This window comes from Haliotis cracherodii, unplaced genomic scaffold, assembly GCF_022045235.1.
Source record: "Haliotis cracherodii isolate W230 unplaced genomic scaffold, xgHalCrac1.p SCAF_2, whole genome shotgun sequence".
NCBI lineage: Eukaryota > Metazoa > Mollusca > Gastropoda > Lepetellida > Haliotidae > Haliotis > Haliotis cracherodii.
The window spans coordinates 35,210,444-35,235,356 of record NW_027266275.1 but is presented as its reverse complement, the minus strand read 5'-3'; the positions used below and the strand labels follow the sequence as shown (position 1 = coordinate 35,235,356).

Genomic DNA, 24,913 nt, shown 5'->3' with positions numbered 1-24,913 from the left:
GTAAATAATCGAGTCTTGACCAGACAATCCAGTGATTGACAACATGAGCACATCGATCCACGCGATCGATCCCAAGTCAGCGAGCTTGACCACCCGATCCCGTTAATCGCCTCTTACGACAAGCATAGTCGCCTTTTACGGCAAGCATGGGTTGCTGAAGACTAGAAGTGTCCAACTCAAAGGTTAGTTATTATACATTTTAGTTATCATATACATTGTAAATTAAATTCTCATATAAATCATTGCATTAAATAGGTATATTATAAAATAAGTTCATGATAAACCTATTGTAAGTACATACACAGTATATATGTCATTTAACTTGTATGAATGTGCGTATGGTTTGTTTTGTGTGTTTAGTCTGGTCAATCTGGGCTTGGGATTCTTATAGTCAGTTAACTCCTTTGCCTCGGGAAGATGACAGTGTCTATAGTCGGTTTCATTACCACGCCATGACTTATTATAGGTGTATTTATGTTAACTTTGTTATTATTTTGTGTAATTATTAATACAGAGCGTCTTCTACTACTATTGGAATAAACGAATATCAACCTCACAACCCGTAGCCTGTGGTTTATGACTATCCAAAGGCTGAAACATTTATTTGATAGGAACTACCTTTATCAAAGGCAATAGTGATGCAAAGTATGTATGTAGAATCCCTGTATGGACCACTTCTATATTTAGTATCCTTGATAGTTTTAAATATTTTAAATATATTGTACTAATAATAGATATATTAACTACTTCGTACTAATTAAACCAATATTGACCAAACATAAAATTTTAATGTAAATTTGTTCTTCGGACTAATCAAATTTGAATAATTAATTGATGGCGCGCTTGGGAAAAGTTATCAGTCGGTATCTCATCCAAGGGACGTAATTAATGTCATTCTTCATGAAAGAAGGTATGAATCTTTAGAAGCGTCATTGGTTCAAAATGGCGGCGTTCTGAATATAATAGAAGCAGTACCAAGAGAATTGTGTGGTGTTCTTCGTTCACAAGGGTAATTTAAGCGTTACTTCGAACTAGTATTACGAGAAATACAACTGCACCTTTTCATTGTGATTTTTAAAGCGGATGCACTCACTCCTGTTGTTTTTCCCATGCTTCCGGTGTTGGAAACGTGTCTCGACAAATCTTTTTGACAGTCAACGACGAGTTTATTTAAGTTTGAACTTTGCTCTAATGTCTGTCAAAATGAAGAGATTGCACGAATTGCTATTTGTTTTTTTAATACCTTGAAAATAGGTATGACTGATTCTGATGTTGTTTCTGGTGACGTTTTGAACAGGTGAAATGCTGGACCAACATAAAAACATGAGAAAGAAATCAGGTTGAATGAAAAACGTGCAGTTGTATTTATTACAGCATTTAAATGATTAAGTGTTGTTGTTGAGAATTACGTACAATAAACATAACGATTTTTGCCTTCAAATCATGGCAGAGTAGAGGCCATATTTATATATATCGATATATCTTCAGTACCCTGTTTTAGAGTGACACCTTTTTTCAAACATCCATATTGATCGTGATTTGTCGCGTGATGTCATCAAATGTGCCCACTTCACCAATAACTCATCATCAATAACTCTACGTATTTTTGTTTTATTATTTCCATAATCATGATAATACACTTGTAGAGACATTTTTGTGCAACATGCAGCAATCCATGGTCCACTGACAGACCGCCATGCATACGAGTGACCAATCAGGTTTCAAAACAGGTGATGTCACTCGAATGGAGTGAAAGTTTACAGACAAGACAATGGAGGTCATGCCTTTTATCAAGAACTCATTTCCTATTGGGATTTTGCTGAATGTTCTGTTGAAGACATCACATACTAACTATGAACATGAATTGAAGATTTGATTCTTTCATCCCTCGAAATATTAGCAATCTTGTCAAACTGCAAACTGTTAATAAATAGGATGTGCAAGGATACTTGATGTGAAACATTGTTTCCATAACATTGGCTGTGCCATCAACAGACATACTGGTACTATTTTCACTGTAAACATGTTACCATGGTTACCATAAGCTCATGTTTTGTACCCAAGACATTTGCTTAATTCTGCATACAGAACCCTTTTGGCATGTCTGGTAGACAATTATTATTCTATTCTAATCATAGTTAAAACCTAGTATATGGGCAACATGAAAATGATGAGATCAGCATTGGTATCCACAGACCCTGTCCTCCATAGGAAAGAATAACAAGGGTCCATATACAAGCCAAAATTAGTTGCTCAGTTGCTGGTGGAAAATCATTTGTGAAGTTCTTTTATAGCTTTTACTCATGGTAAAGTGAAAAGCCAATGCAGTTCACTGAAAAGGGCAAATGAAACGTCTTTCCAATCACTGTGTTTGTCTGTTTTTCCTGATTGTGACCATTACTTATTCTGTTTTTGGTTTCAGTGAAATGGATGACTTCAGGCAGGTGTATGTTCGTCTCTGCAAGGACAACCATGTAGAAGCCCAGGACTGTATTGTTGAGAAACTGAAAAGGTGTGTGAGAAATTTACTCATTGATATATTTTATCACCGTAATCAGTTGGATCATTTGTGATGAAATGCATTATTTTGCCAAGAACCATTTGCCTTGTTTCCAAACCATTGTTAACCCAAAGCATATAACATTAATTCCTCCTTGTTTGGGATTAATTTGGAAGATTATCATCGTTTAAAGAAACGATAGTAGTAGCCTGATCAAAATGGCAAGTCGACATGTAGATTGCCACAGCACTGAACAATGATGAAACATCAGGAATTAATTGTCAATATATGCTCACCACCAAAAGAAACGTCAACCATAGAAACACGGAGAAGTATGTAAGTTAACATGGTGTTGAACAGATGCTTCCAATGTGTATCAATTAATGACAAACCTAACAATTAGTCAGTGTTACCACGGAGTGTCTTTATTCTTGTTCCAATATGCTGCACATTATTTCCCAACTTAACACACTAGTTCTGCACGAGACAAAGGTGCATCTCGAGTCATGGATCTACGACGTCACATGTGTTGCGTTCATGAGCATCGGTTCACACAACAAACTAGTATGTTTGTTTGTGCATCAAACCAATCTGCATACCGGGTAATCTAATATCTCTTGAATATGAGTAATTCTGTATATAATAACCAACATGTATGGTATTTGCATTTCTTTTGTTATTGAGTATAGTTAGTAATTGTTCAGTTGCAAGCCCTTGTAAATGGTAGTTATCATTTTATCAACATTATCATGATTATACAAGTCTACTTGGTCTTATTGCATTGCATAGAAAATATGTCTGCCTGTTAAATCAGTTGGTGTCCTAAAAAGATTTATCATTAACACAAGGCTTTAAACTGTTCAACAATTGTGTTTTTCGTATTAGCATATATACGTAACAGAATGTATCAGTCTTCTTCACTGGCACCTGAATCCCATGTCTGGTGACCCCCGCCGTGATATTGCTGGAATATTGCTAAAAGCGGCCTAGAACCATTATCACTCACTCACTCACTCACTTCACTGGCACCATTTCTGTATGTTACAGTTTGACTCATGCAGGCAGTAAGGGGCGGACAACTCTTGATCTCTCTACCAACAGTCTTACTCCTAAGTCCTGTGCTGTCCTGGGAAAAGTCATTGCACCTGACAGGACATTTACTGAGTACAAGTTTGCTGACTGTATGCTCAGTGAGGATGGTAGGTTTATTCAGTTGCTAAAAGTTTAAACTTATTGTAACTGAATGATATTACATGCTTGTGTTTCATCCGCGTCCTCATCATACCTGAAGACATTAGAAGATTGTACCTCTTTTTGCCCTGCCCGGTGCCCAACGTGAAGGGAATAAAACAAATACTTGTCCTCTCAGAGTCAGTATGCTGTGTCTGAGTGTGGTATCCATGGCTGTGGCAGGGCGTCTATTTCGGCTAGCACTAAAACACCTGGCATTAGTCCAAGTTAGTACAAACAGCCACTCATACACACATGCATACAATTCACTATACAGGTGTGATAATCTTGAACATGACGTTAAACCCCATTTCACCTCTCTTCTTTGCTTAATTGTATCCAAACTTCAGGGTCACTGTTAGCTAAGTTGTTAAACATTGGTCTGGTATAGTACACTTCACCATGTAGTTCCCTGTCCTGATTTTTTTTGTAATATTACTGAAATTGTCATATAAACAATCTCAACTAATCGCCCAAAGAGTCACTATTTCAGAATTTACAGCTTGCTCTAGCTCATCTTCCCAAGGCAAGAGAGTTAACTGACTTTAAAAGTCCAGTTTCCACCCTTGCCGAGCTAGGCTGGAGTTCCTGGGCTCAATCATAGCGCCACCAGTGGCTATTACCAGTTATGTCCCTTCTAAGCCTCTCATATGGACCAATCAGATTCCACCTCTCGTATCACTTGCAGTTGCTTCAAACAAAATGGTGGCGCCCAGTCAGGATGATCTGATCAATAATCAATATCTATATTGTGATAAAACGGGTCTTACATTGCGAAATGCATCAAATCACGTGAGCACCTTGATTAGAAACATGATAAGATTTGGAAAATATCTGCTTACAACGAGTTGGCGGTGCACATACTTCCCAAATCCTGCAATCGACTGAAATCTGCACGACAGTTTACAAACCGGATTTCGATTTCAGTGCGCAATTTTGATTGGACAATGCATAGACTCGTTAGTCCAGCCAAAATGTAACTCCATAATACCAGCCAAGGCAAGGGTGGAAACTGGACTTTTATAGTCAGTTAACTCTCTTGCCTCAGGAAGATGGCTCTAGCTATCAACATATCTAAGAGGTTAAAGAACGGAAAGATAGCATCATGATCATGTTACTTTCCTTACAGTGCTGCAGATTTAATTTTATGTTTAGATATATATCTTGGCCAACCACTGTAGGGATTCAGCAGCCTATGCTTGTAAGAAGAGGCAACTATCGGGTGGTCAGGCCTCGACTTACTTATTTACAGGCTGTTTTCATATCATGCATATAGCTAGGACATCATGAATAATGTGCTCGGAACAAAGCAGCATTAAGAAACAAATTATTCTGGGTATTATTTCTGGGTAAAATATGTCATTGTTTATCTCCGTCACTTTCCTGCATATACCTTGTGTAATATATTGTCAGTGTTGTGCCGTCAACACCATGATACTTTATGACTAAGTCTGCTTATTTATATTCCTTTCATGAAGCTCTCAAGGGTCTGTCACAGGGATTCATCCACAATTCCTACTGTAAAAAGCTGGACCTGAAGGTAGGAAATGAGATATAATCTTAGCCATATTTAACCAAATGTTCATGTTAGTATGAGACTATTATTAGCTGAGCTTACTAGACTGAACTGAATTTTACTTGACTCTGGACTAGTGGCTAAAGTAGCCACTTTGGTTATTGTAATGTATGCCCATACTGTTGATGTTGATCATGTTGATGTTGCTGTTTCCATGGTTACTGTTGTTAACAATGTAACCGTTATTGATATTGATCTCCAGGGAAACAACATTCGAGGTGCGGGAACAGAAGCACTGGGGAAGCTACTCCGACAGAACCATTCCATTGTCAGGTAAGAACCGTAGCATCAGAACAAATATCCTTCAAATTCATGATGTGAGTGTACGGATGAGAGTGAGCTTGGTCATTTCCTGGCGGTCATCAATGTAGAACTAGAGGCTCAAATCCTGAAACTTCACGAAGATGATATCTGATTGTATCATCGCCCCACGGGATTGAACACAGCAACCAGCTGACATCATGAATATGATTACGGTAATTGTAAGTTTCAAATACAGAGTACTTGTAGATCAGGAGTGAGTGAGTATTGTTTTACACCGCTTTTAGCAATATTCCAGCAATTTCACCTGGGTCTTCGGCCTTGCAAGCAAACGCTTTAACCACAAGGCTACCCAACTGCCCCTGTAGATCAGGAAAATATTTAACATATGGTAATCATTATGTATTCCTAGTTCATGGAACCATGTTAACATAGCTGGTCTTTGTCAACACGTTGGGCCTTGTATAATTCTAGTAAAGAATTTTGAGTGGCAGTGGGTAGCCTAGTAGTTACAACGTTCACTTCATGCCGGAGGTCGGAGTTTGATTCCTCTTGGGCACATTGTATGAAGCCAACTGATGGTGTTCCTTGCTGTGATACAGCTGAAATTTCCAAGAGCAATTTGTTAATTCACTAACTTTATTTACAGTTGATGAAATGAAGTAGTACATGTTATATGACATCTTAAAAAAATGAAAGTGGAGAAAATATGAATGTTTTGTATTTTCAGCTTGTGCCTGGAGTGGAATGCTATGGGTATGTTGGATATGGCGTTTGCTGTGTTCTGTGATGGGTTGGGCTCCAGCTCTTCCCTCAAGGCTCTCGACCTCCGCAACAACCAGATCAACCATGAAGGGGCGTCCGAGCTGGCAGCTAACCTCAAACGCAATACAACTCTCAGGGCACTAGGTACTTTATAGTTCGTAGTGGATTTTGTATAGTTTTTCTCAATTATCACTACCGTATTCAACATAATAAGCGCCCAGGGCGCTCTCAAAATTAGACATATGGGGGTCTTATTAGAATATTATTTTGGTGAGAAAAAAACAGAGTTGAAAGATAAATGTTGTGGTTTATGCTGACAGCCTGAAATGAATATATACGACAGATAGATTTTTTTCCAGAATTTAATTGCCCATAATTAAGGGTGCATATGACACACGAGTGCATATTATACACGAATAAACATCGATAAATAAGTCTTGTGCACATTGATCAATCGGAAGGTGTGCAAATTGGGATTGTTCACTAGCCAATATATTAGCAAATATCGCTGTGGGCGCTTATTAGAGCGGGGCGCTGATTACGTCGAATACGGTATATGTAATTGCTATACATGAGCGGTAGGCTGCCAGTGGTGAAGCCTGTCCATGCAGGATGAGTGATGGAAGAGAACTGACTTGGCTGGGTTGGTTGATGACATGTTGCACTGGGCACCTCACCTACAAGAAGGAAACATGGTTCAGTGCACTCACCCTTGGGGCTCACTTTTGGGCCACATATAATGTGCTTGTTTATGTATTTATGCATTAATATCTACATTAATGCAGGTCTGTCACTTGCTTTAGACTCAAGGAGTTAAATGCAATAACCTATTCCACAGAATTATCCTCACCTACTTTGAAATGACTTCTGAGTTTTCAAACTTTCCAGAAGTGCTGTGTTATTATCAGAGTATACCAGTATATAATTTATTACTCAAGTGAAGTTTAAAACAATCTACATCTTCACTGAAACACCCCTGGCTGCCAGTTTGATAGCCAATTTCAGAGATTAAACACAAGCCAATTTTTCAAAGATTTCCATTCAAAGATGGTATTACTCAATTACTAATAAGTAAATAAGTTTCATTAATGATAAGTACATAATTTGTCAAATCTATAACCCTGTCAGACTGCAATAATGTAAATAATAATTATGATATGCCTATTCAGTTTCATTTGTGGACAGTATTGTGATATCTTTGTCTTGATCTAGATCTTCGGTGGAACAATATTGGTTTGTTGGGAGGACGAGCTCTCATTGAGATGCTGAAATCTAACAAAACTTTATCCCGTCTGGAGCTGGCTGGCAACAATATCCCCTCGGACATCCTCAAGTCTATAGGTCAGTCAACACTGTCACACCCTGTCAACATCAATATTGTACGTCCTATCAACAGGCGATTATGCTTGTCGCAAAAGGCGACTAACAGGATCAGGTGGTCAGGCTTACTGACTAAGTTGATGCATGTCATCGTATCCCAATTGCATAGATCGATGCTCATGATATCAATCTATGGATTGTCTGGTCCAGTCTCTATTATTTACAGACCACCATCATAATGTGTGTGCTGTGTAAAACAACAAACAAACAAACAAACAAACAGTGGTGAACTTGCATGGCCAGGATCCCTGTTGACTTTCCTCCCTCACAAACATCATAAAGCTTTAATGCTGTGACATGACTGAAGTACTGCTACAACTCAACTCACTCTGACAACCCTGAACTTTAAAGTTACGTATGTCAGTATTCCACTCCTTGTGACCATTGTTGTAGTTCATTTATGTTGTGCTTCAGAAACTGCTGTGGACAACAATGCTGACCGTCAGCTTCTGACAGAGAGTCATCGAAAACAGACTCACAGTTTGTCGAAACACATCAGTCAGCTGGAGCATGACAAACACATCCAGATCGGGGACCTGATGGACACGCTGGACAAGCAGGAGGACCTTCTCCGCAAGTCCAAGCGGTGGGTAGCAGGGGTGTAGTGATTCATTGAACTGTTGATGCATCGCAATTGTCCATGGACTGATATCAATACATCAATGGCAACTTCAACATCAATAATTAACATTAACATTGATGCTGGGCTACTGTCTATAGTGTCAATAGATGTGAAAATATATACGTATAAAATATGCTGTAAATCATTAACTGTTTGATTCACTTTGATGCAAAATACATCTTGTTCAGAATGTGTTCCTACACCTATCAGAGGTAAGGCTTGATATCTTGTCGATCATTGCAAGGATCTACATTATAGGAAGGTTCAGCTCCACACCATATTATCACAATTCTATGCAGCAGTTTGGCCACTTTTGCTGCAGTGGTTGCAGCTATTGCAATACAATTGTGATAGTGAAGATGCTGCTGATATTCAATAATGTTGTGTGTGCCATTGTGACATATCTCAACTGCTTATTAAATGAATTACTAAACTTTGTTATTTACATGTGGATCTTCAGTATGTCATATTGTGTATCACATACATTTCAAATAAATCTCATTAAAAGCAGATTTTTTACTTTGATGCAATAACTCTATGAATGAAGGTCTTAACAAACCTTCAACAGGAAGTTGTGTCAGTAGACCACCCAATCCAAGGTTGTGTGGGTTCTTGAACCAATCATATGTCACCATTCTAAAATAATTCCTCTTTATTCCTTTACCATTTCTGAAATTTCAATTTTGATAAATGAAAACCCACTTTATTCTGAAGTTTTATCTTAACAAAAGAACACCCACATAGAACACAAGCATTCATTTGATTGTAACCCCTGTACGGTATAGATGCAATGGTGCTCAGAAACAACAGGGCTCATGAAAATGATAAAATATCCACAAAAATGTGATCAACCATAATAACATAACCTTCATTATGTTATTTCCACTCGGAACTGCCTTTTTAAGTCTGTTTTTGATATTCAGAAATCAGTTATACTGTCGTGACCTCCCTTGGAGGGATTGCTTTCACACAGAGAGGTATCGTATCAGAGTAAAAGATCTGGTTTTCGTAACTCCACATTTCAAATCATCCCTGTGATTCTCCCAATAGGGATACCAGTGTGTAATGATTGGTAATGGAATGGTAAAAAGGTAGCAATGTGACATGCTTGTCTTAAATAGCATTAGGTAATTTGGAGATGGTTGTTGTGGCTGATTGTAGTTGGATTATGTTTGTGATTCTGAAAAAGCACAGAATGAATTAACTGATGCTCAGCTGAAACAAACAATATTGGTAAGCTTGCAAATTATTTTAAACTGTATGGAATAACATTTTCCCCTGCTTACTAATTATACGATTGTTACATATTTCACTGCTTGCAGACATCAATATTTTGTAATCATCGTCTTCCTTACAGAACTGCATCCCACAGAGTGAATTCTCTTCAAGATGCTCTCGAAGACAGGAAAGGGGCTTTCAACTCACTTGCAGCAAAGTAAGAAAGAAACATTCAAAATATTAACAACCTTAGAAATGTTTGGCACAGACATAGAGGTGCAGAGCCTTCAACCATATCTAGGATTTTGAAATGTGGCGTATACTACCAGTCTCAATGTCAAGTTAAACACATGGGGCACTGACATTGGTTCATATGTAAGGGAAGAGCTCCAGATAAGCTGAGCATTTGCGTAAAATATGCAAATAAAAAAATAATTGCTTGCATACAAATATACATTAAAAACATTCAATAACCCAATAGTTTAACAACACTGTGTGTTATTACCCAATGTCACTTTAACAACTTGTGTACTTGTGTGTCATTTCGGACGTATTCTTCATGACTGAAGCTTGGCATCATGTTTACCTGACCTCTACATCAGTGAATAATGCAAAGATGTGCAACAAACCGCTTGTTGTAACTTGCATCACAGGTTATGTGACATATGACTCGCTCTTAGCAGTACAAAAACACATGCTAATTAGAGGTTACCTGACAAGTGAAATCATTTTTTATAAATCTACTAATCGGTTTCCAAAAGCCAATAGACTTTACCCTAAGAGTAAAAATATAGTGAATACCCCCCAAAAAACTATCAATACCCAATGTGAATGATAACGTGTGAGTCAAATATCTATATGGAGTCCTAAAGGAGTGTCCGCACCCACTGTATCCCCTTCCAGGTCCACCAGTTGAAGGAAATTTCACAACCAAGCTTTAGCATGGTATATGATCATTTCCTGAACTTGAACATGATGAATGTAGCCATGACAAAACCCAGATTGATGTCATCCTCTCTCTCGCAATCTGTTAACATGGTTAATGAATATATCAAATGAATGGTATATTTTATGTGAATATTTTCAGGCCTTCATGTTTATGCTTTAATTGTTTGGCATTTTGGAAATGTTTTTTCACTTTCCTTATCATTGAGAATAGGTTTATGTCCATTTTTGTGAGAACTTATTTGGAGAAATGTGGTAAAAGGCTTGCAAGCTTTTGAACTGTACTGTAGAAACTGCAGCTGAAGCCTTGTAATCAGTTAGAAGATTTTCATCCCCGCCCACCTCACTACCACACACCCCACTTCACGTAATCTTATTCAGCATCTTCCTGAGGCAAGGGAGTTAACTGACTAAAAAAGTCCAGTTTCAACCCTTGCTGAACTACGCTCGAATTTCCGGCTCGATTGTAGCACCACTTGTGGCTTTTGCGATTTATGTCCCTTCTATTGACCAATCATATTCCACCTCTTATATCACTTGCATTTGCTTCAAACAAAATGGCGGCGCCCAGTGAAAACGATCTGATTGATGATAAAGATATACATGTATATTGTAATAAAACGGGTCTTGCCTTGCGAAGTGCATCAAATCATGTTAGCATCTTGATTAAAAACATGAAAAGATTTGGAAAATATCTGTCGACACCCAGTTGACGGTACATAGAAATCCATGCTGTTTTGTGGATATTGATTTCGTTACGCGATTTTGATTTAACTATGCATAGACTCGTTAGTCCAGCCAAAATATAATCCATACTTCCAGTCTAGTTCAGCAATTGTGGAAATTTAAACTTTTCAGGTCAGTTGAACTGCTTTTTTAATATCAAGAACATAACAGCTAAACAGCCTCCTATAAGACTTAATAAAATAATATGGATGTAAATCGAATATTTGTTTTTATGATGGGACCTTTTCATTTACCCATTTGATGCTGTTAAACTGTAGTCCTGACTAGTACAAGCAGCCCGACCACACACACATATACGTATGTCATGATGTGAGTGAAATATCTTGAAGGCAAAGCTTAACCACATTTCAACGGCACCTATTTAAATGGCGTAATGTGTTTCTTGTTCTCCAGATTGTCCATGACTGAGTCTGAGCTGGTTCTGGCTGAGCAGAAGGTCACTGACTGCAATCTTGTCATCAACAGACTGAAGAATGATCTGTCGGAGAGGGCAGCTGCCCAAGTGTCAGAGATGCGACATGAGAGGGAGGTAGGGGTCTTGTTTGATTTTTGTCAAGTTGAGGAGATTTATGGCTTACTCTCAATTTGTCATATAATAATCATTCCCAATTCCATTCCATCTTTCTTAATGTCATGCCATCTCGCTTTAGTGTCATTCCATCTCTTTTTAGTGTCTTGCCATCTCTCTGTAGTGTCATTCCATCTTTCCTTAGTGTCATGCTATCTCTTTTTAGTGTCATTCCATCTCTCTTTAGTGTCATTCCATCTTTCCTTAGTGTCATGCTATCTCTTTTTAGTGTCATACCATCTTTCCTTAGTGTCATACCATCTTTCCTTAGTGTCATACCATCTTTCCTTGGTGTCATACCATCTTCCCTTTGTGTCATTCAATCTCACTTTTGTGTCCCATCTTTCCTTAGTGTCATGCCATCTCTCATTAGTGTCATTACATCTTTCCTTAGTGTCATTCAATCTCACTTTTGTGTCCCATCTTTCCTTAGTGTCATACCATCTTTCCTTAGTGTCATACCATCTTCCCTTTGTGTCATTCAATCTCACTTTTGTGTCCCATCTTTCCTTAGTGTCATACCATCTCTCTTTAGTGTTGTGTGATCTCTCTTTAGTGTTGTGTGATCTCTCTTTAGTGTCATGCCATCTTTTAGTGTTGTACCATTTCACTTTAGAGTCATACCTACTCACTTTAGAGTCATACCTTCTCACTATAGTGTTGTGCCATCTATTTGGAGTCATACCTGCTCACTTTAGTGTCATGCCATCTCACTATAGTGTTGTGCCATCTCTTTGGAGTCATACCTTCTCACAATAGTGTCGTGCCATCTCTTTGGAGTCATACCTGCTCACTTTAGTGTCATGCCATCTCACTATAGTGTTGTGCCATCTCTTTGGAGTCATACCTTCTCACAATAGTGTTGTGCCATCTCTTTGGAGTCATACCTGCTCACTTAAGTGTAATGCCTTCTCACTATAGTGTTGTGTCATCTCTTTGGAGTCATACCTGCTCACTTTAGTGTCATGCCTTCTCACTATAGTGTTGTGCCATCTCTTTGGAGTCATACCTTCTCACTTTAGTGTCATACCTTCTCACAATAGTGTTGTGCCATCTCTTTGGAGTCATACCTGCTCACTTTAGTGTCATGCCTTCTTATAATAGTGTTGTGCCATCTCTTTGGAGTCATACCTTCTCACTTTAGTGTCATGCCTTCTCACTATAGTGTTGTGCCATCTCTTTGGAGTCATACCTGCTCACTTTAGTGTCATGCCTTCTCACTATAGTGTTGTGTCATCTCTTTGGAGTCATACCTGCTCACTTTAGTGTCATGCCTTCTCTCTTATGTGGTGTGGAAAGTATACACCCATAAGGGTGAAGCAATTTCAGCTGATTACTCTGAAGCTTGCTAAGCTTCAAAGAGGGACAGTTGATTGATGGGGTATATCATTGTGTACATATTGAAGATAATATGTTTTTAGTCACTGTGCATTTACTCACATTTAATCATATTCTTTGGGTATTCATTATGTTTGAACTCCCTTTGGTCCAGGTTCTTGAATTTCCAGGTAGAGAACAGGTCGTCAGCAACACATGCTTGGCCTAAGAGGCGACAATGCTCAGTCACTTAGTTGATGCATGTCATCGTATCCCAAATCATCATAATGTCAATCACTGGATTGTCTGGTCCAGACTCAATTATTTACTGACCACCGTCATATAGTTGGAATATTGATGAGTGTGGCGTTAAACAATAAACATGATAAACAAAGTTATTTTTTTTAAATAATTCTCCTAAATTTCTATTTTTATGTACCTACACAAATATCGTGTCTACAACACAGGTTTTAGCTTTAAGAGCCTTAAAAGGGAATGACCTGACCTGCACAATGATAAATGTGCAAGTTCCAATAAGCAGTATTAACTACAGTAGAGGTCATGAATGACATGTCTGCATTTCATAAGTGATTAAAGATCAGTAAGGAAATACAGGAACACAAGCTGAAAGCCTACATTGGGTAATAATTATGCCTGCTGTCAATACTACTGTGTTTGAACTGTTTCATGTACGCAAGCATCTCTTAAGTAACTGGATAATAGGGATATATTTTGATTATTCCATACACATGCATAGCTTACCTGGAGCACGGGACGACTTTCAGGAGAGTGTAGTATACACAGTGTGACACTTAATTGTAGAGACCAGACCATGATATACATGAATGGGTCGGGATTTACTCCCAAAAGTTGCAGATATTCTGTTGATCTGTTATTTATGCATCATCCAGTGTTCGAATTAAAGTCAAGGGGTTCTTGTGTTAACCATCATTTAAATGTTAGAGATTTAGGGTCCATAAATTAATATGCCATTGGAAAAAAACAAAAGAGACCCAAGAACCCCTTTCATGTTGAACACTGCCATCTATGTTCAAACCCCTTCGTCGAATATATGATGACTGATGACCCCATGACTGGCTTGTGTTGACTAGGACCGAGCCAATGAGGAGATGAAGCTGCTGAAGGAACTCTCTGAGAGTAACGACAAGAACATCCAGCTGCAGACCAAGGTGGGGCTACACTCAGACTTGACATCATCTTGGGTGGTGTGTTCAGATGAACTGCTTTCATACTGACAACCAACCTCATTCAAATCAACCTTTTACTCCGATATGTTACCTCTGTGCATGAACATCTTACAAACCCTCCATTGGAGATCAAGTCAGATGAATTTTGTTTTCAGCAAACAAACATAAACAGTCAATTGTGAATGCAAAAACCTCTGCGGTCTTGTGATAGAGCGTCTGCCCAGAGTGCGGAAGGTCCAGGGTTAGATGCCAAGCAGCGTCATACAAAAAGACATTAAAAGATGGTACTTGTTGTTACCCTGCTTGGCGCTCAGCATTAAGGGGTTATAACAAGGACTGGTCGGTTCGGGGTCAGTATTCTGTGTCTGAGTGGGGTATTCATGTTAAACTATGGCATGGTATCTCAGTTGGCTAGCACTATAAATCGCCATCAGTCGGGACTAGTACAAGCAGCCACACACACACACACACGTACATGCACGTCACTAAAAAAGTGCAATAATCTTGAACGCGACGTGAAACCTCATTTCACTTCTCCTCTGCATGCAAATTAATAAAGAACTCACCCTTGTATTGTGTGGTGAACCATCATTTTCTGAATCAAGTTATAGAAATATAGCCTTCTTGTTCAAAAAAGGAGATATGATTTGCTGAAGAAACTACTCAACCTTCATTTAGATTGGGCAGTCAAAATTCACACAAGTTTCATCTGACCTGACCTGGGTTTGTCAGATATGCATGCAGTTAGGTATCGTGATCGAGTACAAGGTGTGATATTAAGGATATTGTACTGACAACACAACGGTCACAATAACAGGGAAACAAAATACTATTTGCAGATGTGTTCTTTCAGTGGGGTTATGCAAGGTTGCTGCTTTAGATTTTTAGTTCAAAGAGTAGTTTGATTTAGCTGATTTTTCACTTATTAGGCATATTTAATAGGAAACCATTTGTTATTGTAAAAGTAAAGTTTTTGAAAAAATAAAAGAATGGGGCCTGCATCTGAAAAATAATTAAATGCTGTTAGATTACTGCCAAGAGAGTATGTATAAAATGTTTCAGTGGTACTCATGTGAGTACCTTTATTATCATTGTTACCTAACAAGAGTTGGCTCCCTTGTTTAGGTGGATGACCTTGACCGGAAGTGTCGGAATCAGCAGGAGCAGGTGTTTGAACTAAAGGAGCAGATAACCCACCTCCAGGCTGAGCTGAAGCTGAAGGGCACACAGTTTGATGGTGAGGGCAGTATCTGTGTGCTTTTGGTTGTTTAATGTTGCATCCTGCACTCAGCCAACTGTATGATGGCAGCCTGTAAGACAAGATAAACCAGTGATTGATATTATGAGCAACGATCCACACCATTGACGTAGAATGACATGCATTCAGCCAATTCACCAAGCGTGATCACCTGATCAATTAAGTCGCTTCGTATGATAAGTAAGGGTTGCTGGGGACTTATTCTTATCCCCAGGGAAAGTGGTGTGAAGGCCAGTACTAATTTCAGCTTTCTTTGCCTTCTAGATGTTTAAGGCTGGTTTTATCATGCTCCATCCTTTTAGTTGTGAGCTTCATAGAGCTTGAGGGGGGCAACGGTGTCCCAGTCGTCTAAAGCCATTGCAAATCGCTGTGCCTCAAGCAGGCCAGAAACCTATAACGATAGGTTTCAGTGTGAGATTTTCCCTTGTATGTTTCTTGATTTCTCAACACAATAACAGAACAAAAGTGTTCGGGCTTACTTCACACAAGAAGCTGATGGAGGGTGAAACAACAAAATTGACCCTGCACCCCACGAACCATACCGCTTTCTCATCTCCTCCTCCCCACCCACCACCACCCATCCCAACACACACAGAAGCACCATCTCTCTGGATTCACAGTTGCCATGTGACATTATCCAAGAGAGAGATCTATATACATGCTACTGTTTCTCTATCAGAGCGGCTACAACAGGAGCGGCAGAGACAGAAGGATGCTGTGAGGGACATGGAGCAGTACAAGCAGAAGGAGGTAGGCTCACATGACAACACTAAGTGCTCTGATGATGGTGCACTCTTGTAAATGTCAATGAACATTGAACACTGTCAAACCCCAATCAACATACGTTGCCCATGGTCATTGTGGTATGTAGAAAACAGTCAACATTATTTCCTGTTTTGTTATGACTTTGTAGAGGTGACTTGTATTCCACTGATAGCAGGACCAATATAGAGGAAGAGGCTTTAATGCTTTGTTTAACATTATCATTTGAAAGTAGTGTTAAAATTGAATAATTTTAAACAAAATAACACATTTTGCCAATTTGCTGCCAAGGGCACTTAGTTTGGAATCCTTGATAAGTCCCTGGTTCAAGGGGGGGGCAGTTGGTTAGCCTAGTGGTTAAAGCGTTCACTCATCACGCCGAAGACCCGGGTTCGATTCCCGACATGGGTACAATGTGTGAAGCCTATTTCTGATGTCCCTTGCCGTGATATTGCTGGAATATTGCTAAAAGCGGAGTAAAACCTCAGTCAGTCACGCAGTCAGCCCTGGTTCAAGGCATGAAGAGTTGACAGATGTGATTTACATGACTGTTTGGTGAGGCTACCTATATGGCATATTATTTCATCAAGAAAAGGAAAGAAAGGTACCAAATTGCAATTTTATTCATCTGTAGATAATAAAATGATAAAGGCAGGTAGGGAACACATTCTAATAATTTATTAATGATCGCCTAGCTGACACAAATTAATATGGGAAACACTGTTGAAATTCCTCTGACTGATTGCTCCACCTGTGGTGTAGATCATGCGGACGAAGCAGGAGGGGGATGATGTGGAGAAGGCCCTGAGAGAGAGGATCCAGAAGTTGGAGGAGCAGCGGATGGGCCTGGAGGAAGAGGCCAGTCGCCTGAAGACAGCAAACATGGCTGACCGCATGACAGCCGAGGAGCAGCTTACACACACCAAACAGAGGATCAAGGCAGAGGAGGTATACAGGAGAATGTCATCTTAGTAGAATGTCTAACTTAGCAAGTTGTGAGTGAGGTTGCTTAGGTCAGAAATATAGCTACATGCCACATTAGACACTCGCTTTTACTGGTGTAAAATCTGTCACAGCTGATAAAGGCCATGTTCACTGATTTGGTGAGCATCACTTCACTAGTCATGCTAAGTGTGGAGCTAATCTCCCAAGATCCCAATAATTGGCAATATGATGATATGGCATAAATGCAGATTCAAATGGGATTTTGAAAATGGAGTGAGCTTATGTAATGGCCTGTTGTAATGGCCTGTTGTCGGGGAAACATCGTCGAACCAATGAAGCTGGAACTTTACATGCTCGTGCCCACCACACGACACCTGAATTTGTTCAAGAGGTTTGAATCTGGTTTCCAATATGACCACTGTTCAGCCAAATCTGCTCAAAATATACTGTTGTGCTCTTAAATTCTCTCAACATGTATTTGTGCCTCTGTTAAACATCTTCTTTGACACTGGCAGACTGGGGAAGCTGAACTGGGGCATGTTTGTTTCTCTCATGGTGAACAAATTGTATGGCATCAGAAATCGTTTTGAGTTGAAATTGTGTGAAGTAAATTTGACTATTTTGTATTGCAACAGTATTCCACAATAATACTTTCATTCTTGCAGATTTAGAAACAATGTGGGAATTTACTTACTGTCAATATTTTTCTTCAGTATCAATGCAGAAAATATTCGATAAAGCAATGCTTACAGCAACTTTTGTTTGAAGCTGTTGACATTTTAACTGTTGATTACATATCCAGGTGTGCTGCAGTGCTGGTGTGCTTATGTGGTTTTTTAATGTCTGTTATCCTGAATATCAATGTGTTGTGAAAAGAAATTAAGAGAAAAATGTTATGTTTTGAAACAGTTACTCATAGAAATATTTTATTAAAAATTCCAGGCTACTCTCTCAAATAATAAATGGTTTGTTTACCTTAAGCCTGTTAAGTGATAAGGATAATATTAGCCTTCCCTGCTGTTATCTCTGTCTCAGCTGTGTAGTAACGTCTCGTATCTGTGTCCTGTATGAAGGAGCAGCGTCAGAAGCAGCTGGAGGAGAAGATACGTGTTCTGCAGACATCCAAGGACGAGCTGAAGAGTCACTGTAACCAACAGGCCTCGCTGGTGTCGGAGCTGCAGTGCAAGAACTCCAACCTGACGCTGGAGCTGGAGACGCTCAAGAGAAGGTTGGAGGAGATGGGACAGGTTAGTTCTCTTATTCATAGGCAAATACGTGTATGGCAGCATTATTGAAAAAAGCTTTTATCACAATAAATTTTGAAATTGTTTTGACCATGCTCTTATATTCTCTCAAAAGTCATTTTGGCTCTGTAAATATAGTAAGCTTCGCTGAAATTGCAAGGCTGAGGGAGCTCAATTTAGCATATACTTTTTCTTTATGATGACATATTTTGTTCAAATTATTAGGTTTTAGTGTTAACTATTTATGCAGAAATTATTTGAATGTCAAATTTTGTTAATAGATTGTCTATGTTGTCACTTTCAACTATTGACTTCATATTCAAGTGAGATACAGTGCTGTGGTACTATTTTGACTGTTTTTTCAAACTGGATTTAGTTTGTATAAAAAACACTGGAAAAATGAACAGACAACAATTTTTACATTTATATTACATCTATAAATATAACAACAGAGTAGCACGAAATCGATGGAAACTATTAATACTGTAAAGGAGTGTAACTTTTACACTCCTACTTATAACTGGTTAGAGGGAAGACTTATCTTTTGTCATGTTAATACTGCAAGACAGAAAACATTCACTGAGCTAAACTTAAACATAGTGAAGGTGGCTCAAATAATACACAACTTCAACATCAGCACTTTTTACCCGTCATCAGAGTTGGTGTTGTATGTACTTTCAACATTCAGTATGTAGAAATACTGAATAATTCATGGCTTTTTTTATCTCTACTTCCTTTAAAAATATGAAAACTTGCAAGTTAAGTTTCAAATTATTCTTCTAGAAAATAAATTTTCCAGAACATGATATGAGACCAAACTTATCATGATGTGCCAAAACATGGTTGAACAGTTCCAGGTGTATGAACTCCTATTACAATGCCTCCTTTTATCCAGGAGCTAGCTGAGAAGAACAACATCACCTTTGCGGAAGTGAGCAAGGTGAAGATGGATCTGAACAGTTCCGTCAACAAGCTGGAAGAGGAGCGCCATCTTCATAACACCCTGCGAGACAAGCTCAGTCAGACAGACAGGCAGCTGTCAGGTAGGTCACTGTAGGGCTATCTTCATGACACGCTGGGAGACAAGCTCAGTCAGACAGACAGGCAGCTGTCAGGTAGGTCAATGTAGGGGCGTCTTCATGACACCCTGCGAGACAAGCTCAGTCAGACAGACAGGCAGCTGTCAGGTAGGTCACTGTAGGGCTATCTTCATGACACGCTGGGAGACAAGCTCAGTCAGACAGACAGGCAGCTGTCAGGTAGGTCAATGTAGGGGCGTCTTCATGACACCCTGCGAGACAAGCTCAGTCAGACAGACAGGCAGCTGTCAGGTGGTCACTGTAGGGGCATCTTCATGACACCCTGCAAGACAAGCTCAGTCAGACAGACAGGCAGCTGTCAGGTAGGTCACTGTAGGGGCATCTTCATGACACCCTGCAAGACAAGCTCAGTCAGACAGACAGGCAGCTGTCAGGTAGGTCAATGTAGGGGCGTCTTCATGACACCCTGCGAGACAAGCTCAGTCAGACAGACAGGCAGCTGTGAGGTAGGTCACTGTAGGGGCATCTTCATGACACCCTGCAAGACAAGCTCAGTCAGACAGACAGGCAGCTGTCAGGTAGGTCACTGTAGGGGCATCTTCATGACACCCTGCAAGACAAGCTCAGTCAGACAGACAGGCAGCTGTCAGGTAGGTCACTGTAGGGGCATCTTCATGACACCCTGCAAGACAAGCTCAGTCAGACAGACAGGCAGCTGTCAGGTGGTCACTGTAGGGGCATCTTCATGACACCCTGCAAGACAAGCTCAGTCAGACAGACAGGCAGCTGTCAGGTAGGTCACTGTAGGGCTATCTTCATGACACCCTGCAAGACAAGCTCAGTCAGACAGACAGGCAGCTGTCAGGTGGTCACTGTAGGGGCATCTTCATGACACCCTGCAAGACAAGCTCAGTCAGACAGACAGCTGTCAGGTAGGTCACTGTAGGGGCATCTTCATGACACCCTGCGAGACAATCTCAGTCAGACAGACAGCCAGCTGTCAGGTAGGTCACTGTAGGGGCATCTTCATGACACCCTGCGAGACAAGCTCAGTCAGACAGACAGCCAGCTGTCAGGTAGGTCACTGTAGGGGCATCTTCATGACACCCTGCGAGACAAGCTCAGTCAGACAGACAGCTGTCAGGTAGGTCACTGTAGGGGCATCTTCATGACACCCTGCGAGACAAGCTCAGTCAGACAGACAGCTGTCAGGTGGTCACTGTAGGGGCATCTTCATGACACCCTGCGAGACAAGCTCAGTCAGACAGGCAGCTGTCAGGTGGTCACTGTAGGGGCATCTTCATGACACCCTGCAAGACAAGCTCAGTCAGACAGACAGCCAGCTGTCAGGTAGGTCACTGTAGGGGCATCTTCCTGTCACCCTGCGAGACAAGCTCAGTCAGTCAGACAGGCAGCTGTCAGTTTTATCCCACATGTATGTTCCATTCCCTAATTCAGGAAATGTCCCACAATAGTAGATTTCCGTGACAGCTGTTACATGCTGCAATATTGGATGTTTCAGAGCAAATGTTGAAGAACCGAGAGCAGCTTGAGCACAAGGAGCGTGAGATAGTGAGTCTGGAGGAGCGACTGCGAGGCCGAGATATGGAGATCGCTCGCATCAAGGAAGAGGAAGTGCAGAGGGCACACATACTGCAGTCGGCCATCATGAACTATGTGTCCAAGACACCATACTCCTCCCCAACAAAGTGATCTTAACTCTGTCTCCTGTCTATCGTGACATTTTCTGCCTGAAACCTTGATGTATTATTAACAGGAGTACACGCTACAAGTTCAACCCTGCTGGTCTACAGCTTCTTCTGGCTATGTAACATGGAGAGAAAACGAGGTCCTTCAAGATTTTCACTAGTCTCAGGACAAGTGGATTGTGTCTGTCTTACCTCATTTGACTCAGTTATCCAGGGTGCCGCAATTTGGTGTTCAGAGTTCCGTCCCTTAGGCAAGCCAGAAACATATGACTGTGGGTTCGCATCCCAGATTCAACTTCATTATGTTTCTAAATTTGTCCAAGACCTGCATCACTTCAAGCTTTCCTCCTACACCAAGCTGACACACCTTGATATAACTGTTCAAAGTGATGTTTTACCAATGTCACTCGCTCATTAGACTAAATGTTAAAGTGGGACTGACCCTGAGGCCGGTTAAAACAGCATGAGACAATATGAACACGTTATTTCAGTGTATTGGTTGGTGTAAGAGGACCTCTCTTTTGTCCAAACTATAGAATTTAAATGTGTTGAATTATTGGTAGAAGCCAGATTCTCTCAGTGTCGTATATGTATATTCCTTGTGGAATCAGGATGTCTACCTTAGCTTATTAGTTTGTATTTCATTAGTCTATGCAAGCTTGACAGCCAAATAAGTAACTCATGGGTGCTATCTGCACCGCCGTACATAACTTTCAAGACGTGAAAGGAAGAGAGAGTGTGTACAAAGGTCAATTCAGGACAACTGTGATACAGATTAATAGTCTGATCTGCTGACAAACAGGACTGTGCAGTCTTGCATCAAAAGGAAAGGAAGAACATTATGAGGTTAACATGATGATTTAAGATAAGAAAAGTGTTCTTGTGTAGATGTTGTGTTTGCCAAAAACAGATATTAATAGTATTATAAAACTGTTGCAAAGTAGTGTCCACTAAATGGTTCTCAGTGAAAAGTGGGAGATATCAAAGACACATCTCTCTGGCATGTAAGAATCCTATGATTTTGAGTTCAGAACACATTGTTTCTTGGTTTGTGTGCATATCTGTGCTTGTGAGTTTCACCAAATGTATCAGAGCTGCATCTCTTCAGGATTTACTCACTCGTTATACTTGCAACTGAAGTAAGGAGCATACACTCACTGAAGAAGGCTGCAGAAAAATCATTGATTCTTAGGATATGTATATATCACCTTTTTTTATTTCATACACATCACCTCCGATTAATGGGATCATGATGCATTGCATATCAGGGCTTAAGTAAACATCTTTATCTGAGCTGTTGAAACCAAATTAATTCACCACTGGCCATAAGATTGTGAGTTGTGTGAAACTTCATGTTACTGATGCATAGTGATATCTGATGAGATTATGTGTATTGATGTGTCCATGGTTATGTATGTAAGTAACATCTTTGTTAGATTATGTCAGATGCAATTCTTTCATTTGAGCTGTCACAATCACTTCTAAAACAGTTGACCCATAGACTTGTCGTAAGAGGTGACTGAATGGATCGGGTGCTCCAGCTTGGTGGGATGCATGTCATTGTATCCCACTTCCTGCTGACTGTCTGGTGTGGACTTGATTTACAGAGTGGGGCGGTCGGGTAGCCTAGTGGTTAAAGCATTTGCTCGTCACGTCGAAGACCCGGGTTCGATTCCCGACATGGGTACAATGTGTAAAGCCCATTTCTGGTGTCCCCCCGCCGTGATATTGCTGGAATATTGCTAAAAGCGGCGTATAACCATACTCACTCACTCTGATTTACACAGTGCAGGGTTAAACAGACAAACAACATTACACATGTTTTTTACTTCTGTTGCCCCCAATCACTGTCATGGTCTGTAATGTAAGAAATATGTCAGCACTTTGATAATCCTAGTAAGGCCATTACAAGATTTTGATCCAGACAAAATTATTCACCAAGTCTGCTATCCCACTCCCATTTGTGATTGAACAATAATCTTATCATCGTCTTCATGTCAATCACTAGATTGTCTGGTCCACACCTGCTAGAATATTGTGTGCAGCATAAACAAGTTTCTATAACATTTTATGCTATGACCCCAGTGAAGATTCCGGGTTAGAATAGGTCCTTAACAATGTATGCATGGTGCGAAATGTTGCCTTCAATATCAATCACTGTATTGTCTGGAACAGACTTGATTATTTACATGTTACAGAACGATATCATAGCTGGAATATTGCTGAGTGTGGTGTTAAACAACAAACTTCTGTTGCGGCTGTTTAGCAGTGTAAAAAAACATTACAGACAAGTTAACAGACCGTATTTAAGGTTTGAATTTGTGTTCGCAAGTGATAATACTACCTAACCTATTAGACATAGACTGCATGCAAACTGACATGTAGAAAATATTAATGTCTTCATACACGAACTAGTACACTTTCTGTGATAAAATATTTATTTTTAAATTTAATATTGTTATTATATCACTATTAAGTTATTACATTAAAATATGCAAAGTATAATTTGTTTGTTTTAACTGAAGATAAATTTTGTTCCTTCCTTGAGAATCATACAACCTTAGCAGCCTGTTCAGAGCTGGAAGTTTTTTTTCCAAACACCCACACATTTGTTCATTAATAATTCCAAGTCCAACAGTAGTCAAATACTGTATTCCAGTATTTTACTCATCAAGGAAATACATAGGGAGGCCCTCTCCCAGGTTTATTGTATACAACTTTTTATTTGGTTATACAACTGTTTGTTTGGTTACATACCAGTTTCAACAGCACATACACATTTGGGACCATCTATATATTCTGGTGGATAGAATGTCTGCTTGGAGAGCTGAAGGTTGGATCCTTTGTTATCCCCCTGGCATATAATGCGGGGGGATATAGCAATCAGCCAGTCTGTCCGTCCGTCCGTCCGTCTGTCTGTCTGTCCGTAATCATTTCCTTTTCCGGGGCAGAATTCCAAAACCATTCAGTGTATTTGATCGAAACTTGGCAAAGCTATCAGGCACATACTGAAGTGGTGCCTTTTGATATTTTGGGATTTTTCTAATTTTTACTTATTTTTTATGGAATGAAGTTGGACATAGACTCAATTGGGGATGGGGTTCGTTTCCGGGGCAGAATTCCAAAACCATTCAGTGTATTTGATCGAAACTTGGCAAAGCTATCAGGCACATACCGAAGTGGTGCCTTTTGATATTTTTTGTTTACGAATTTTTATTTTTTACAATTTTTATGGAATGAAGTTTGACCTAGACTCCATTGGGGAACGGGTTCGTTTCCGGGCCAGAAATCAAAAACCATTCAGTGGGTAAACAATGTATGCTTCTTAAAGAACATTCAACTGTTGACTCATTACATACAGAATTGCACATTTAATAGTGGTTACTTTACAGACAGCTGCCGGGGGGGATATGTCATCTTTCTGATGACTTGTTAAACCGTGGCATCGGCTTGCACTATAAAGACGGCATTGATACACACACTTGGGGACGACCCATCACCAATTGCTAGATCACTAGAAAATAATAATGCATGCAGTGTGTAGCAGGGCATGGAGTCCTAACTTGCTCATTGTGTTAACCTCTTTGGTCATGCGAACAAGGCATCCGACATTGGTCA

General features: G+C 39.9%; 1 protein-coding gene across 1 annotated transcript; it reads left to right on the top strand.

Moving 5' to 3' along the window:
* Positions 1 to 937: 937 nt before the first annotated feature.
* On the top strand, positions 938 to 23,707 carry LOC139469045 (leucine-rich repeat-containing protein 45-like). Its single transcript, XM_071251174.1, has 17 exons — positions 938 to 1,009; positions 2,423 to 2,512; positions 3,548 to 3,699; positions 5,209 to 5,270; positions 5,509 to 5,579; positions 6,298 to 6,476; positions 7,545 to 7,673; positions 8,127 to 8,298; positions 9,692 to 9,769; positions 11,638 to 11,773; positions 14,242 to 14,319; positions 15,463 to 15,574; positions 16,275 to 16,345; positions 17,120 to 17,305; positions 18,376 to 18,549; positions 19,442 to 19,589; positions 21,109 to 23,707. The coding sequence occupies exons 2-17, from the start codon at positions 2,427 to 2,429 to the stop codon at positions 21,297 to 21,299; spliced, it is 2,025 nt and encodes a 674-aa protein (XP_071107275.1). The 5' UTR covers positions 938 to 1,009; positions 2,423 to 2,426; the 3' UTR covers positions 21,300 to 23,707.
* Positions 23,708 to 24,913: the final 1,206 nt, after the last annotated feature.